At 41.9% G+C, this 18675-nt stretch overlaps 1 protein-coding gene across 1 annotated transcript in view; it reads right to left on the bottom strand.

Moving 5' to 3' along the window:
* The window catches only part of ADAMTS17 (ADAM metallopeptidase with thrombospondin type 1 motif, 17), a 182839-nt gene that overhangs the window by 147497 nt on the left and 16667 nt on the right, over positions 1-18675 (bottom strand). The window contains exons 3-5 of the mRNA XM_009321473.1: positions 8363-8446; positions 7616-7773; positions 1180-1223 (exon numbers count right to left, since the gene is read on the bottom strand). Coding sequence (XP_009319748.1) covers positions 1180-1223; positions 7616-7773; positions 8363-8446 — 286 coding nt within the window. The remainder of the gene's footprint in view (positions 1-1179; positions 1224-7615; positions 7774-8362; positions 8447-18675) is intronic.

Genomic DNA, 18675 nt, shown 5'->3' with positions numbered 1-18675 from the left:
AGTCAGCATGTGTCTTCCATCAGCTTCTCTGTTTTTTTTTTACTTCTTTATTGTATCTTACCACAGCCATCTCCAGATGCAGGTACACAGTATAAAAACCTTCCTCAGTGGAAGCGTGTTTTCCATTGGACACAGAATAAATGCGTTGTGAGGGATTCTGACTGGAAAGAAAACTTGGACATAGAGACCAGTCTTTGCTTATGTTTGAAAAGAAAATGTATGTATTTTTCAGCTCTGTATTTCCTCCTTTCACCTGATCAGTCTCCACAGCACAGAGAGGGAAGGACCTGCATTCTGAGATGAGACTTTCGTAGGTCGTTTCAGTGCCCTTTCCCCCCATGCTCTTCATCACCCACTATTGTTAGCGCAGCAACCCCTAGTCTGAGAGTGTCTCTCTGAACACTGGAGTGTAAGATCTGCTGAAAATTGGGATCCATTCCAAGTTTACATAGAATGTCGGATAAGGGGCCGCTTGACTTTGAGGCAAGTCTAAAAAAAATCATGCAATCATCATAGAGAGGATGTTGAGCTATGCCTCCAAACACTGCTGCTACTGTGGTGATTAAAAAAAAGATACGAGGAGAACAGATACAGTGAAGCTTACTGCTACCTAAGTTAAATAAATAAACAAAGTTTTAATGTGTGGGATGTAAGGACCCTGTGTATCCAGGGTTTGGATAAGATTAAAGGCAGTTAGGAAGTAGGAGGAGTAGGAGGCAGAAAAGAAGATTTAACTTGGCTTTCCTACAATGAGGTATTATTCTTCTCTGGTGTCTGAGTGCCAGTTTGATCTGGGAGTGTTACACAGGTTCTTACAATTGGAAATACATTCATTAGTTAGCAAATTCTTGTTTTAGGTGTGAGAGCACTGAAAGGAGCATTATACAGACACACCAAAAGACAGTTTCCTATCTCCAATTATCTAATTCTACATCCAAAGAAGTAGAAATACTTAAGATTACTTCCTGACCTGAGAGACCTCCAGTCCTTAGAAGGGGTTAATACTTAATGGCTTATGTATAGTTCATACCCTGCTCAACTAATTTATATTTGCATCACAAAGGTATACAGAATAGCAAAAGCAACGTTACAGCAAATCAACGAATGAAGGATTGCCCAGAAAGCTCCTCTTAGCATAGAGATGGCTATCAAAATACCCTCCCCTCTTCCTTGACTTACCCACAGTGTCACAAGGCTCATCTTTGTGTACGCAGAAATCTGTCCTAGAAAGAAAAACAGAACAGAAGTGAAATGTATCCTGTGCCTCCAGACTTCAGGCTAGGAAAAAGCAATGATGCATGACTCACGTATCATGAGTGTTGAGGTTTGCGTTTTTTTTAAAACTGCTGTGCAGTCTACACGATGACAACACAGATAGCAGCATTGATTGCTTCTGCAAGATCACAAGCAATTACGTGAATCAGCTCCATATACTACAGTCCAATTTAATCGACTTAAGATTTAGCATGTAAAAGAGTACTGCCTCACTCTATGACGTCAGACTTCTTCAGCAACTGGATGAAAACTGAACCTCTTATTTTCACAAAAGAACTGTAACAAAAAGGAGCAAGACACCTTGTGATGCAACAGCACCATCAAAAGTGGGAGGAGGAGATATGTGGGGACACTGCCTGGAGACACAGAACTGATCATGTATACCCAGAAATTCTCAGCTCTTCAGTGTTTTTCTTCTTCCACCGGAATAGAAAAGGACAAGAAAGAAGCAGGACTAAATAGAGAAAGACAGATGTTGACAAGGAAGAAGAAAGAATTTCAGGATTTGCCAGGTAACAGCTAGGTGAATTGGCTTAGCTAAACTTATTACAGTCAGATTTGCCATTTTATGATTTGAATCCAACACAGAGAGATTCAAGAGGCTTCATTTGGTCTCTATTACTCCCCCACAGCTCATCCTGTCTCCCCAGATCTCATCAAGGCAGGAAGAGATACTACATATGCCACTGGCACCCACAAATCAATGAGGGATCCATGGAGCTGTATTAAACAGAAAGAGAATAAAAAACCTTGAAGCTCACCATCTAAGTGATGGTGACATCACTCACGTGACACTTCATGTGAGAAGATTTTGTAAATTAGATTCCTCATGACAGAAAAACAAGTGTGGGAGGAAAAAGTATTTTATAACTAAATTAATGGTTTGAATACATTTCAATAAGCACTTAGACCTAAACTTCAGGAGCTATCTTCACCAGACCTGCTTTGCAGTGCTATCGACTATGAAGAGGAGCTGGAGAAAAGCATCACATGTGCTAAAACATTTCAGAAGTTCCTTAACCCAAGGGAAGCCAAGGAACCATAATCTCTATCATTATGGCTTTCCTCACCCTGTGGGGAGGCTAGTAAGAGAATCATATTAGCACATTTGGAGTGTGTCATTTGAAATGCCTGAGTCCCCAGGGGGATTTTGAGTTTAAGAGTTTGGCAGGGGGAAGATTAAAAATACCTAAAGGTAATACTTAGAGAATACTTAGAGAAAGATAAATACTTAGAAAAAGAAAATACTTAAAATAAAAATAGATAAAGATTAAAAATACTTTTTTCTTGAAGAAAAATACGAAACTAGAGTTTATAGGAAAAGGGATTTAAGGCCCGGGACTGGCTGATAAACCCAAACCCTTCACACCAAATACCTTTGAAAAATCACAAATCAAGTTGTCAAGGGCTTGGAAGGAAAGAAACAACAGCTATTACCAGCTCTTGTTAAGCAGACATTGAAAACTAACCATGCAATGCAGAAAAACCATAACAACCATCGAAGTGTTAAAAAATCGGATAGGAACAAAACAAAATCGGAAGCTACGACCACACACTGGCCCCAGCTTTCATTTTTCACTGCAGCCTCACTGTGTCTCGACACCTTGGCATTCCAGCCTTTCCAAAGAAGACTAATGACAGTCTCCTGACGGAGCTGGCACAAGCACGCCTGCTTGAGTTCCCAGAGCCAACTTGACGGAGGTTTATTTAAGGACTTATTATGTTATATAAACTGGTAAATCAAACAGATGCTTTTCTTGTGACAACAGATAGCTGAACTATTAGTAGATGGCAGGAGGCCATTGCTAGAAAAGCATCTCTCTTCAGGGGCTGGCCAGCTCTGCAAATAAAGCACAACAATTCTGCTCCTTGCACTCTGTGTTCTACACTGAAAGGTGTCTGGCACTTTCAGGCAGCTCCCTGGAGAAACTACCACCATGCCATAAAATGAGGCGTCTCGTAAATGATCCAGCACAACTTGCAGACTCTCCTACAGAGGTAGAACAATCCTTGTCTGTAAAGAGAGTGCTGTGATGCTGTCTGGTCAGGGAAGGACTTGAAACAGGTCAGCAAGAAGAACTGAACATAGCTGCCCAATTCACTGCATGTGGGCCTGCAAGTACGAAACCTCCTCAGCCCATCCTTTAAACTGTCATAAACACAAGTCCAAGAGACGCCATCCTTCTGTTCAAAGATCTTGTACCAAAATGTTGGGCTTTAAATCATCCGGACCTGTTGTAAACATTTTACCCCAAAACTCTGGGACCAAACAGAAAAGCACATCCAAACCTTTAGTCACAAGTGAGCTTGGTGGGTCTCAGTCTTCTTCCAAAGGCAAGCAGCCACCCCATCACAAAACCTATATACTGAAACTCCTACAGTCCTTTCCTGGCAATCAGAGGGGAGCCAAAGACTGAAAAGCCATTAAGAAAGATCTATCTGTCTCACCTGTGGATCAGTCACACCAGTGAGGTAAGATGGCCCCATCATGGCACTGAAACTGATCTGCTTTTTAAAAGGTTTCAAAATCAAGTCTCTCTCTGGAGCATTTTTGAGCTTGACTGCATCTATATTTTTGAGGTGAGAGCTTGACATGATACTATAATGATACTCCAAGGATATAAAAAAAGATATCTTAATATTCATTGCATGTGCAGAGGTCTCTTATCACAGAGACATAGTTTTCTTAGCAGAATCTTTTATAGAGCTATGTTGGAATAAAACTCTTACTCCAGGAGGTGCAGTTCAAATCCAAGATCTGACCTTATCACACAAAGTCTTGGATAATATATTGAATATATATTCACAGCTGTAGCTGTGAAGCAAATTTACTCTTCACTTTTAGCCACTGACTGAACCAAGCAGGCCATGTGTTCTCATCTTCTAGGGACCTGTGAAATTCTCGGTCATTATCACTTGTGGTACTGTGCAGAGTGTTTCCATTAGCAGACTTAAACAATTCTTCTAAAAAATGACAACAAGTCAGTTGTTTTGTTCAACAAAAATAGCCAGAAAAGAAGAGCTCAGAACTCCTCCTACAGTCACTCTTCCATCTGGCTCACACGAACTGGAAAAAAATACCTAACTGTGCTAAGTTAAATTCTGCAATTCAAGTCCTTCCTGTAAGAAAGAAGGACAGTAGTTGAACTGTGCAACGTGAATAAGAAGTATTCTGTTTAACGGCCACTTCCCAGCATCCTTCAAATGACATCTTTTGACCAGTTTAACCCTGCAGGGTCATAAAGCTAAAGGACAGAGGAAACTGATACAGGCAAAAACCTGCCAGAAATAACTTTGCACATCCATATATACATTTAGTAGCACTATGTGCCCAGTTTCCTTGATGCACATGCAATTGCTTCGTTTGCCCATTTAATGGGAAGGCAAAAGGCTGAAGAAATGTGGAAGGGAGGAGCAGTCTGCAAATGGAATAGCTACACCAGTATGTCAGGAAAAAAACCCAAGTCTTTGCTTAATGACAGCTCTGAATTCTGTTCCTATCGGTGTTGTGTCATTCTTCACTCTGTGGTCACATCACCTATAGTCTAATAAGTGACCCAAACACCTACAGCCAGGAGGTGGGGAGAACATCAGAATGTCTGAAGATTTCCTAAGGAATGCAAAAGACAGAAGATCAAGAGGGGGAATGTCTTTCAAATGAGACATGTTTCTAAGATCACTAAGATACAGATTCTGCAGACAGAAGTTATTCTAGTCAGCTGCCCATTAAAATATGAAGTGCATTATCCATAGATGCCAGAGATCTGAATTTCTGCAAGCTCAAAAACAGAATTTGAACAAGAAAAGTCTGATGATTATAGACACCACAACACTATACTCAGACCTTCAGGGCTATGACAGATTATTCCCACTGTTTCATTTATTTATTGAACTGGACAATGATACATCTTATTTCACAGACGTAGTATGCCTCTTACCTGGAACTCAATCAGGTGGATACTATTAAAATCCTACAGGAGGGATATTTGCCACCTAGGTAATCTACTTTTGCATACAAATGAGTATATGGGGAACATCAGTTAGAGGTGGAGTTTCAAAAGGCAAGCATGCCTTGGTGTTTCAAATGAACACAGCCAGATTGGAACCAGAGGGATTTCTTCAGAGGTTGACCCCAAAGAATCTGTTTCTAGTCCTAAAGCAGCTGCAGCTGCTGAAAATTCAGCTTCTGCTTTTTCTGGCACAATTGCTTGTGCTGGACATGCTGTTGCTCCCATATCCTCTACCACTGGTCCATCTGTACAGTCTGGGGAGGGTCCAGGGACACACACGCACACTCTTCCAAAGCCAAGAGTAGAAAACCTCATTTCCCTGACGCAGGAATCGGGCTGCTGGGCCAGAAGTCTTCCAAGCAATGCAGCATCCTCTATGCAGCAGAAGCAGGATGGGTTAAGGATGATAAGACACAGCAAGAAAGAAGGAAAAAGACTACAAGTACACACTGCTGGCCTATCAAACAGGAAAAACGCTGCTCTTATGCACAGCAACGTGCTCCCTGGCCTGAACTTTCTCATAAAATCTGAATCTAGCTTCTAACCCAACCGAACCTGTACTTCTCCAGCTATTCTGACTGCAAAACCCTGCAAATCTGTTGAACAATTCTTCCTACAAATTCTTTCTACAGTTCTTCCTCAGATGCCTGAGTCCAACTCATTTAGCCTGACATTATGCATTCAATTTTATAAACTGCAGAGAGACTGCACAGATGAAATGCCCTGCTCATTCCCTCCGCCCCGTGCTTAGAGCACATCAGAAGAGATTCTGTATGCCTCACTTGTCATGCAGGACAACTGGATGCCCAGATGAGTTTAACAAAAATGTTAGTTATTTATTTAGGCCGTGATCCAATGAAACACATGCTTAACTATAACCAGGATGTGCAGCCCATTGACTTCAAAGGAACTATTCACCCTGTCTAAAATGTTAAGTATCTGCTTAAGTGCTTGGTTGGACTACACTGAATACAGAGGAGAGAGAAGGATTTAGGGGAACTGCACACATGTCTGTGAAGGTGCATTCTTAGGAACTTTGGTCATCAGCTATTTCACTGAACACTTACCAAAATCCCATGGATAGTTTGCAATGTGACTATTAACACAGGAGATTATTACGATCAGAATGGCAGTTTATGCAAAAACATGTATTTCTACTTACATTGTTGGCAGAGAAAAAAAGGTGAAAGAGGTGAGTAATATCAAACTGCAGTACAGACATTTCCTGTCTTAAATTGGGGAAGAACAGGGTAGGAAGTAGTGTTTTTCTAGCACATACAGCATCCATCTTACACAATATTTTTGTGCTCACTTTAGTTATTCAGAGATCATTTCTATTCTTCATTTACATCTCAAAGTATGCAATCAACTTAAAAGACCACGGATTTGCTACTCAAAATTTATGGTGTCTGCGAGGAACATGGGACTTGCATTGTATTGTGAGGTTGAGCTCAGGTAGTGAAGTTAGAGGAAAAAAGACTACAGGTTAATAGGGACAACACCCTTTTTGCTTACTTTATCTGGGCCATGCCCTGATGTGTTTGATACATCAATAGGTACAGAGCTGCAGGCTGCAAGGAATTTTGCTCAAGTATTCATACACAGACTATTTCACATCTGAAATAAATGTAGCAGTTTTCAAACATACAAACTAAGAATGACAACACAAATAAATACAAATTAAGAATGACACCCCTCCTCTATCTCAGCTGTTCCTCTATCTATCACCAGTGATACAGGAGAGGTGTTAAAGTAGTTATTTCGTAGGGCAAAGAGAGAGAAAATTAATTTAGTTTATGGTATTCATCTCTCGCTTTCTTTAGGAGAGAACTCCCTCAGCACCTCCCCACTACTGACACACTGTCTGCTCCGCAGGTACCAACTGCCTCTCCTCTCCGACTGTTCAGTTGATTCATATCTAATTACACACAGAGCACTTGTTCTCAGCTGTGTTCTCAACTCCACAGCTTCTTTCTTCCAGGAAGAAGGGCTTATCCTCCAAAACCTCACCTATTTTTTCCACTTATACCAGCTGGTGTGAGAAAAAAGTATCACCTCTGCTACAGCCATGTCTTGCCTGTACACTGACTACAGCAATGCTCTGGTTCACGAGGAGAGATGCTTTTGCACAACTTTGTTAAGTACACACAGAAACAAGACAAATCACTTTCATCTGAGTCATCTGAGCCATCTGAACAGCATGTAGATAGCAAATGTATCATCATCATCAACAGATCTTTTTCCTGGATTACTGCTAGACCAGATAACCCCATCATTGACTATGGGCCATTATTGGTTGAAGTAAACTGATAAACCAGACCTCACTATACCTGGTTACAAAAACAGCAGCATCCACAGGAGGGGTGTCATCCCTCGCGCCAGGAACCTGGTTGTTACCAAGGTATTTTGCCCCACCATATTCTTCATTTTGCCATTGACAAAAGCTCTCCAGAGACCTCTCTCCATGATGCCCAATAGACAACTTCGCCTTTTGGAAAAAAAGGGATGCAAAAGAAGAAATATCAGTCACAGTCTTTACATAAAGCATTAGACCTCTGATGAAATATCAGTGGCTCAAAGGTATAGATGTGATAGAATGAAAAATGCAAAACCAGCTTCATCTGAGCAGGTGAACTAGGAACTTTGGAATCCACACTGACTTCTGTCATTTGATCTATAGAACAAACTATCAGCTGGCAGCAGTCATAAGCTTCTAATACAGCACTACATTCAAAAGTCTCATAAGTCTGGAAGTTATATATTCGATACCAGAGCCATATAATTTTTAATCTTTGTAACAGTTAACTCCCGAGGCTGGTTTGCAACTATAAGTGGACAAAGATTTACCAGGAAGGATAAATAAAAGGACTGTAGCTCCTTTCACTCCCACAGCCCCCTATACTTCCCACCTTTAATACTGTCCGGTGTAGTGTGGCAGGCACTACTTACGATTTGTGTCCACGTGGCCAGACATGCCCCACTTCCCCCCACCCCACCCCAGCACGAGGATCCTGCTCTGCCTGTGAGACTACCACAGTACAATTATAGCAGCAGGGTAAAAATGAGTTAGAACTCACAGGACGATTGCGGAGCAGGACTAGTTTGGTCACTCGAATGCTGACTTTAATTCCAAGACTTTGATGTTGAAACATGTTGTACACCTGTTAAAATGCAAAGGAAACATCCACAGTGTGTCAGTAACAATACCAAGACCTAGTAATAGTTGAAGGAACTAATTGTGACTGAAGTTAGACATTTGCCCTTCAAAAAACTGACCCAAAACAAACCCAAATGGGTTGTGCTACTACACTCAATAAAATAAAGAATTTTTAAGAGCTACTGTGTTACCACTCTAACAGTTCCACTACTACAGCGTAGCTACAACACTTGCAAAACCACAGTAGGTTTGCTCCTACCACACTGCATTTGGCTTCACCACCTGACCAATTCATCACAGACTAATCTGAGCAAGATTCAGCATTCAAGGACAAAAAACATTAAAAAACAAAACAAAAAAATACACAAGCTAGTTGCAGAAAGAAAAATACTTTTAACTGGAATAAACAAGAGAAAAAGGGTTGCTGAGCAACAAAGGAAAGGAAAGAAATATTCCAAAGGAACTCTAAACATAAACCAAAGTCTCGGGAACATGGACATACATTATGAAGCATCCAACTAATATGGATCTTCAGCATTTAAATATCAGAGATATCTGAATGCAAGATGAAATAATGGTGTGTTTTAGACTTCAGGAAATAGAATGGAAAAGCAATTTCCCTCTGTTATTTTCGTATCTTATATAAAAGAATAGTAATAAGGCAACACATAATGACAGAAGCCTCAGGAAATACGAAAATAGCACCGGAAACTACCTTACTACTTTCTCCAGATTTTGCATTCCAGCTCAGATACTTCACCTTATTTTTATAGGTTAGAACATAAGATCTTAATTAGTGCCAGAATTTTATTCCACTCATTTCTCCGTGTACAAATGCTTTAACTAGACTATATCAAAAAAGGGGAGGGAGGGGCTTATTTTAAAAAAGTTTAAAATACCCCATAACCACCTTTGGATTAATATTGTATTCCCTACTCAGTCAAAAAAATAAAATCAAGACCACTGAAGACAGTCTCTTGACTAATGGGAGGCAGGATTTGGCCTCAGGTAAGCTATATTCCTTACTCACGTCTCGTTTGGCTAGAAATATCACGCAAGCTCAGCTAACTTCCTACAACAAACCCAAGACATGAAAACATTTTGAGTAGTATGTTTTCAACGCTTGGTATTTTTCCTATTTGTGCAAATACTCAGGAATGTGCTCAGTGTAAGAATGTTTTTAAGCTCTTTAGTGTTTGGGGTTGGATTTAAGCACACATGTAAATGTTTCCTATAATTTAGGTACAGATTGCAAGACAGACGCTACTCAGTATTTGACCCACTGACCTTCAGTACAAGCACAATAAGCCATTTATCTTCCCTGCGGCTGGTATACAAATGCATATAAGTGCTGGTACTATTTACTTAGCTCGGGGGTATGTTGGTAGAGTAGCTAAGGCCTCTCACTACAGACCTGGGGAGATAAACTTGACACTTGCAGAGAAGGACTCTGACAGTTGACCTCTCTGTAAATGAAGACCTGGACATTCAGCTGAGAGGGTCAATGGGGCATCATGCTGATCAAGTCAATCTCTCATGTACCACTACAGAGACTAACAAACATTTGCATGTGATGGATGCCTTTGATTTGCCTAGCTCACTGCTAGCTCTGATCATCCCATAAAGTTTCTACTCAAAACGAGAGTACCGCAAACAGGTTCTTATCATTAAGCCTAATGGATGATGGTGCTTGCCTTTCCATCAGAGCAGACAAGCTGCCTGCCTCCAGACCCAGCACAGAGAGATCCAAACACCACTGACTTCAAAAGGTAGTTTTCACTGGCAAAACTTGCATAGCAAGAACCAGCTGCCGGAGAGTTTAGCATGTCATTTTGAAGACTGTCAGCCCCTCTTCCTTTTCTCTTGTGCTCTCCTCCTATGGATAACTTTGACTGCATTTGTATTTGCATCCATCAGTCATCGCAGAAGAGCCCAACCTAGCTAGCAGCAGCAGCAATTGGATACTAAACCAAAAAGACACGAGGCATGCAAAAGAGGCTTTACTTTGCTTGTTTATTCAAGCTTTGTTTGCTTATTCTTTTAAATGGAGCCCAAAGAAGCCCCAGATTGATGGTGGTTTGTGTTGCCTAGTAGGAACAATAACCTTTCCCTCTGGTAAATAAGCCTGACTGGTGCAAGTGGCTGTTCTACTTCAGCACAACTAAAGCATTCAAACACAATCCAACTAGAGAAGAGACAGACCCTTTCTCATCAGAGATCTGCTCCAGCTAGCTCTGCTTCCATCCTCCACTCTGAATGCCTCAGAGGCTGAACCAGACTTTTCAGTCCACGAGCTCTGACTGGATTAAAATGGAGACGCTTGCTTCAGTGCAGTCAGACTGGTTCCTTTGCGCTGCAATCAGTACTTTAATGTGTGTACAGGTAAACACACTGTAACTTGCCTGACACCACAGTGCTGGCCTACCAGACTCTCATAATGACAGGATGCCGATTATCGCTGTGGCCCAAATCCAGGTGTATTAGCAAAAAGTGTTTCTCCTGATGTTTTAGGATAGACAGTGCGCAGAATTTTGCAGATGTGGTGTAAACAAAAGTGGCAGTGCATATTCTGGCCATGCTTATAAGTTGTTTAACTACAAGGATGAATCTTTACGTAGAAGATTTAGTACTGGCAAAAGGCAAGAAAGTACGATAGCTAACAATACCCACATGTTGGGGTAAATAACTTCTTCATGAAGTTTCAAAAATTTTTCTGAGATGGATAGACAGTTGCCAGAGGAAGAGCAATCCTTTTTTTTCATTTGTTTCCTACAACTCTGCACTGTTTCTCAGGATTTAAAGTGTGATCATAATAAGCTCAGCTGAAGAAGACATTAGCACTGTGATTTAAGATGGTCCAGCACCAGAACTGCAGGACACTGTCAAAATATCGCATGTACAGTTTCCAATCTTCTTTCATGAACCAAGCTGAAGAGTGGAGAGACATCTCCAGCTTCATCTGCCCTCACTGATTCTTCTATTTCTTTTCCTGTTAGCAAAAAGCCCCCCGTAAAGTTTTATACAGAAAGGTCTACATAGATTTAGCTGGGAACTGTTCACAACCCACCCACAAATAAACTTGTCTTTCAAAATGAGCTAAGATCTGCAGGCAAATTAGCAAGAAAACAGACCTAAAAGTGTGCCTGCAAATTGGTCTGCACAAGCAAACATCACCACCCAAACAGCTCTTATTCATTAACCAAGTGAGTAGAGGATGTATACTCTCATCACTATACTGAGAGGACCTTCTCAATTAAACAGAGTGCAAGACAGTTCTGCACAAGTGATTTGCCCTTCCATTTAGCCCAGACATAGGGCTGTGAAATGGAGACACGGAGTTTGAGATTGAGAGGCAACCAGCCACGTGGCACCTGAGCTTCTCTGACTAGACGCCTGCCAGACCCCACCCAGCCGCTCTCCCACAAGCTCTCCTCAACAGGACAGGGGGACAAAATAAGATGAAAAATTCATGGGTCGAGATAGAGTTTTACCAATTACCGTCATAGGCAAAACACACTTGAATTGGGGAAAATTTAATTTATTGCCAATTAAAGTAATTTGTATAGAGGGAGACAAAGATAAATTAAAACAACACCTTCCCCTCACCTCATCCCACCACTTTCCTAGGCTCAACTTCACTCCTCCATTCCTGACTCCTCTACCTCCTTCCCCCTTACCCAGAGCCATGCAGGGGGATGGGGAATGGGGTTGTGGTGAGCCCATAACAGCTTCTCCTTCCTACTCACACTTTTCCCCTGCTGCAGCATGGGTCCTCTCCATGGGCCACAGTTCCTGTCAGGAGAATCTGTTCCAGTGCATGCTCCTCTCCACAGGCCACAATATTCTTTGGGGAACAGCCACCTGCCCCACCATGGTCTCTCCACAGGCTGCAGGGCAACCTCTGCTCCAGCACCTGGAGCACCTCCTCCTCCTCCTGCTCCGACCTGAGTGCTCACACAGATTTTTCCTCATACTTTTTCCCCTCACTGCTCACGCAGCCTTTTGCCTTTTCTTTAATATGTTTTCACAGAGGCGCGAACAGCTTTCCCGATGGGCTCCACTGTGTCCTGTGGTGGGGCCATTGCAGAGCCGTCTGGACCCAGCTGTGTCTGGCATGGGGCAGCTCCGGGTCTCACAGAGGCCCCTGCAGCCCCCCACTGCCAGCACCTTGCCAGCTGCGCCCAATACACTATCCTTTTAAATGAAAACCCAAACTGTCTCAAATCACAGTCTTTAAGGCTAGAAGAAACCCCAGTGAGAAGACAACCAGACCTTAAATGACTTGATGAAAAAATATGAGACTGAGTTCAGCACAGGTTATTCACAGCCATTTTGGCAGCACACAGCCAGTGTTAAACCAGACTGTGCGAGGTAGGTTGTGCCCAAAGGAAGCATTATCACGGAATCCAGGTGTCTTTAAAATAAAAGAATTCAAATCCATAGGTCTTTCCTGCTAGGAGTCAGATTCCATCACGGCAGCAACCACCTTCTGCCCTTCTCACCCAGCCTACAAGGAAACCATCACCCACGGACTTGGCGTGTCAAAGCTGTTCAGATACCACATCCAACTGGCTATCATCAGCACATGAGCTAACAGTGCCAAGTGAGGTGGCTGAGATAATTGGTACCAGGGGAAGAGGAATGGGATTTCCTAGTGCAGATGTTCTCAAGATTTCCTGCTGCACAGACAACATGCATTAATAGAGAGACTGACTCACAGACACCTCCCTTCCCACTTGCAATACCGTGGGCCACCCTCCCTCAAGCCTGCAATTGCATCACACCCTTGAGGCTGCTGTGACTGCTCCCCACAGGGAAAAAGTAAAAATATTTGGGGTATTTTAGAACCTTTTAATAAAATAAGGCAGCTGGGAACACAAGCGTCAAGCTGCATGAAACCCACTAACACACTGCCGTGGAACAAAATGCAAAGGTTACTGTTTTAGGACATCACCACAGTGTCAGAAAGCAGCTTGCCTGGAAGAGCAATGGAGGTTTTTGGTCACTAGGCTGAAAGGAAGGGATGTGAAAAGTTATCAATGTGGCTGAAGTGTGGTCATGACCACTGGTTGGCCTGTTGCAGGTGAACTTCTACGCTGTATTGACTTCCATTCTGTGAGGAGTCATCAAAAGTAGAGAGAGTGAGCTTCGGAAACAGAAAGAGGTATGGTAAAGAGTCATATAAAACAGACAGAAAAATGGAAGGGGAAGTGTAGAAGAACAAGAAAAAGAATAAAGCCCGTCTCTGATATCTCCCTCCTTCATCTGTATTTCCCTGACAGAGCTTTACTGCACAGAACGCCCTAGAGAAAACAGAAAAGCTTGAAGCCTGAACCATCCTTCTCCTCCTCCTCTGTTTGCATTCCTCCTGCCTTTCTTTCTCCTTATAGCTTTGACATGGAAGGGACAGAATAAATACAGCTTTGGCATAAGCTGTCCAGGCCTGCCTCAGCATGCATAAAGCACAACCTAGACATGAGGAATTGGGATAAGAGAGGAACTAAACTACATCAGTTCAATTTTTTTTAATTCTCAAAAGCTTCCTCTGCAGGTGGACGGTGGGAGGGAGACGTGTGTGTTTCAGATGTTTTGGAGTTCAGAACAGCAACCCTGAGGGTAAATTGACTTTTTTCTTTTTTCTTCTCTAAGCGTTGCACTCAAGCGAAAGCCTCCCCATTGCCTTGGCTGCTGGACGACGTTTGGACAGCAGAAGCATTAGTCAGGTTACTGAGGTTGTCTTTCACTTGTTTTGAAAAGTGCTATAGGATTTCTAACACCCACCTAAAGCCAAGCTTTCAAATCACCCCATTAAACATTATGAAAAAGAACATATTCATGGCTTTTTATAAGATACAGTTGACATAACTCTTTCTCCTGGGGCTGGTGGAGCGAAAAGATAAATCTGTGGACAGTGATCAAATACTTATATCCTTTTCCCTTACGTCCCTGTTCCCATCACGAAAATTCCGGATCAAGGCAAGAGAGCCAATTACCAGTGGCAGCTCTGGAGCCTTTATGTGCCAGCCCCCAAGAGCACAGAGATATAAATCCACCAATGCATGCATGATAAAAATGATTTTATCTGCTTCTTTAACATAGAAAAAACTCTCACAGGCAAAATCCAAAATGAAAAACGATCTGCAGAGTGTAAAATAAGGCTTCAGAGAGTAAACCAGTATTATTCCTTAAGAACAACATAAAAATTTTCCCTCTTAATAACATCCAAAAGATCACTAAAACTTCAAGTCACTGCTTGCTGCTGCAAAGAGCTTCCACGCTAATCGCACAGCTTAGCAACAGCTGCAGGAGAACTAACACATACTACTACATAACTTACCCCTGCATGCTGTATTCTCTCAGAAAAAGGCAAGCTCAAAACCAAGTCACAGTTGTAATTTATTCCAAAACCCCCAAAAATGCACTTAGAGGAGAAAAAAAAAAACCAACCCATCTCTTTTTTAGTTTTTCAAACCCATAGAAAGCAGCTTTTAAATTACTATGTTGTGGTCTTGGAAATTCAGACATCTCTGTCCCTAAATGCTCAGAGGGTCAGTCTGAATGGGACTTGGTTTGCAAAGTAAGTTCTGCACAATTGCAAGGAGCCAACATTCACAACTTGCTGTTCAGATACTAGCTGAAACCAGTCACCCCTCATCATTAAAAACACTATGGCCATGGACAGAACTTTCCAAAGGGTCTCATATCTCATTTATCATATGCTTCAGAATCATTTGAATCAGAGTTTTCTCCAAGAAGCTGAAAGCATAAGTCATGAAGACCAGCCACAGTAGAGGCCAGTGCAGTTTGCCTGTCTATGAGGACAGAGAATCTCCTTTTTGTCTTACTGGCCATTTCTCTCAGATGAAAAGAAAACACAACAGGAAACAAAAGCATAAAACTCCTGCAAGAAAGCAGTGCATGCCTCCGGCTTCAGAACCCGCTCCTGAACAAAGTCCAAAATGGCAGCTATTGTAAGCAGATACACAGAAACGCAGGGGAGAGGAAAAGAGAAAGCCAATGCACTGATCTTCTAGTTGCCAGCTGAGAAACCTGAAGTTCAGTTTAGACGAAGCCATGAAGTGTCACAAGAGCAACACAGGGCTTCATAAGAAACAGAACATCCATCCAAACAGCCTCCACATGGATGAAATGCAATGAGAAGTTATAGTTGCCAGATGCAGACTAAATGAATGGGTGAGCAAAATAAGCATGTTTTACCACAAAGGCACTTTGTTTTGGAATTTAGAGAAAGTCCTAAACACTGGCGGCTACTGAAGAAAGGCATGAATGGGAGATGCACTCAAGCCAAAGGATGCAAAGGGGAGACAAGAACTGAAACGCAAACACTGCAACACCATCCGAAAGCTCAATATCAAGGGAGTTTAACTTAAATATAGGTGCCGATTTATTTTTTTAAGTAGCTGGTTTTGCATTTCTATAATTCTGCTGCTATCTCTCCCTGTCCATGTCCTTACATCCAGCATGCCCATAAACTCATCGCCTCGCTAAGGCTGCAGATGTACATGGTGGCATTTGACAACTTCTTTATCAGCTTATTTTTTTTAACATTATGACAAAGCCATCAGGAATCGCCCATTAGGAAAATCATGTTGAATCAAATACCTTGCCAGAAAACAAGAAAAGATTTCATTTTAGAGATGGTGACTTAAAAAAAGTGAACTCAAAGCCCTGGAGCAGCCATGCTCGTTCCTACTCATACATTACAGAGTACCTTAGAGGGAAATTCTTCCATGATCTTGGAAAAATCTGTCTTACAACTTCAAATACTAAATGGAAGAGCTTGCACCTCTACAATGACATTCAGAAAAAACAAGTACCTAAAATGTGAATCTATTCTCTGTTCAGGGGGATGGTCAGAACTACAGAATATCATTAAAACCACAGCATTTGCTATATGAAGTACTACCTGTTACTCTGGGTTACAAAAGGGGTTTGCTGTGTTTCTTAGCTGTTATTCTAGAGGAGGGTGGTGGGTTTTTCCCCCCTAAGATTCTCATTTACCGAGGGAGCAATAAAACAGTATTTTGTAATGCTGACTTTTTCCCTTCAGAAATTCTTGTAACATAAATTGATATTAAATACTTTAAGGCAGATCACTTTATTTAAAATGTCTATAAATATAAAATGCATTAATAAGACCTCTTAATGCTTGTTTTGTGGTTTGACAGTAAACGTAATGGCTTACAGAGAGGAGTTAAGTTAATATACCCCTGACCAGTAACGTTCTATTTGCTTAAATGCAAGCATCCAAGCCAAAATTAACATTCTGGTTTCTTTTAGAGGCAGCCCGCCATCCTGCAGTGTAGCTGAATAAGCACTGCCTAATATCATGGGGCAAATCCTGTCCCCCAACTAACAGTCACAGAAGGCTGACAGAAGTCGTATCAAGGCAGGCAAGAAACAAAGATCCCAAGCAGCCAGGAGGCCTTCATTTGTGTGGTTACATAGAGCACAACTGATCCTGCACCAGAGAAGGATGCAACAGATGTTGCCCTAAGGAGTTAGGACTGTACTATTCCTCATACCTCAGTTTTACAGATGAGAAACTACCACACAAAGATTCACCGTGGCTGGTTCAGACAATACCCAAAGAGTGTGGCTGAATGAAGAGTTCAGCTAAGGCCTACCTAAACCACATGACTACCCTATCTCTCTTCCTGAAATATATTTTCTGAATTATTCTTCAGCCTCTTTTGCTGGGATGAAGATCAGCTTTCATTATGGCAAATGGAATGTTAAAATCCCCTTTGATTTCACCCTGTTTTATAGCCTCAGAATAAAGGATTTATGCAATGATGACAACTATGTGTTTGCCTATTATTATTCCTTGGTACCTTCTGATCTTGCCAGCCACTCACAACCAGTTTCCTCAGGGAGGTAGAGGCCTGGAAGATAGTATGTTCCTACAAGTGTGGGAATGTAGGTGGACAGACAAAGGAGAGACACTCTGTCAGCGCTTCTCTGAAGGCTGAAAAGCTGAAACACAAATTCAAATCCTATCAGACATCAGAAAAACCACATGGGTGAGCCCCTAGGAGCAATGACTTAACAGTGGGAAGCTTTTCAGCTGGACTTTGCACCTTAGGAGATGTCAGATAAATGTGTTCCTCAGCCAAGACTCCTCTTCCATGCACACTCTCCAGTGTCTAATAAAGGGGTGAGCTCACACTACAGCATCAGAAACTAGCTTAAAAGTCCATCAGCCAAATCCATTGGAAACTAAGCTTCAATATTTGTTTAGTAAATGGGTTCGGCGAACCCAACCCATCTATCAGCACCTCTCCATACATATATATTCACACCTGGCAAGCTGATGTTGCTGAGATGTTCTGCAGTACTCCTCAGCCTGGAGATACAACAGTATTCATGGCCATCTTTTGTTTAGGACTTGGTCTATTAGTGTACTCAACCCCAACAATCTTCACAGGCCGATAAAGCCATGCAACATAGAGATGCACTAGTGGCTACACTGAAATAATTAACCTTTTGGCACTTGGATCATCAAGACAGATGATTAGACATGTGTTTTAAAAACTCTCACAGCCATAATGCCCTGTCCCAGCCCCAGCGGAACTGTGGGGCGCAATGGCAGATTTTTATTATCTCACTGATGAATCAGTGCAGAACAGATTTTAGGAGGACCCCTGGGCTCCCACTGCAAACAAAAAGCATTCGTCACCCCTCTTGAGGTCCCAAGCATCTGACATAGGGAAGAAACTCAGCCTTGACACATACGTTACATCTGAATATGCATTTCTGTTAGTTCAAAAAGTAGACTTGAGAAGCAGATTTGTTCAGAGCTGATTATGACGTATGTTCTGCCTGCTCTCTGCAAAGCTGGTATGTGAATTTAAAAGTGGAGGACTGTGGCTTTGAGAAGAATAAGGCTCTTGTGCCCTGAGCAAACACATCCTTAAAGGCAAGAAAGCCAGTAAGTAGACCCTGAAGTGATGGTGGCATGAATGGCTTTGTTGCAAGAAGACATTTCCTACAAACCCATCCAAATAAACGTAGAGACACAATGAAGCCCTATTAAGTGACTATTGTCACAGCATGCTAGAAGGCAAAATAAAAGGTAGAGGAAGGGACACAGAAAAGCAGCTTGTTAATGGAAAAGACTAGTTAAACAAACTCCCTGCTTAATCAGCAAAGCATTTCACTACAGGAGGCCTCCCTCACACCAGTGCTTGACAAAGGAATACGAGACCTCTT

This window comes from Pygoscelis adeliae, unplaced genomic scaffold (assembly GCF_000699105.1).
Source record: "Pygoscelis adeliae isolate BGI_AS28 unplaced genomic scaffold, ASM69910v1 Scaffold13, whole genome shotgun sequence".
NCBI classification, from domain to species: Eukaryota; Metazoa; Chordata; class Aves; order Sphenisciformes; family Spheniscidae; genus Pygoscelis; species Pygoscelis adeliae.
Note: the sequence above shows the minus strand (reverse complement) of the source record. Positions and strands in the feature narration are given on the sequence as shown.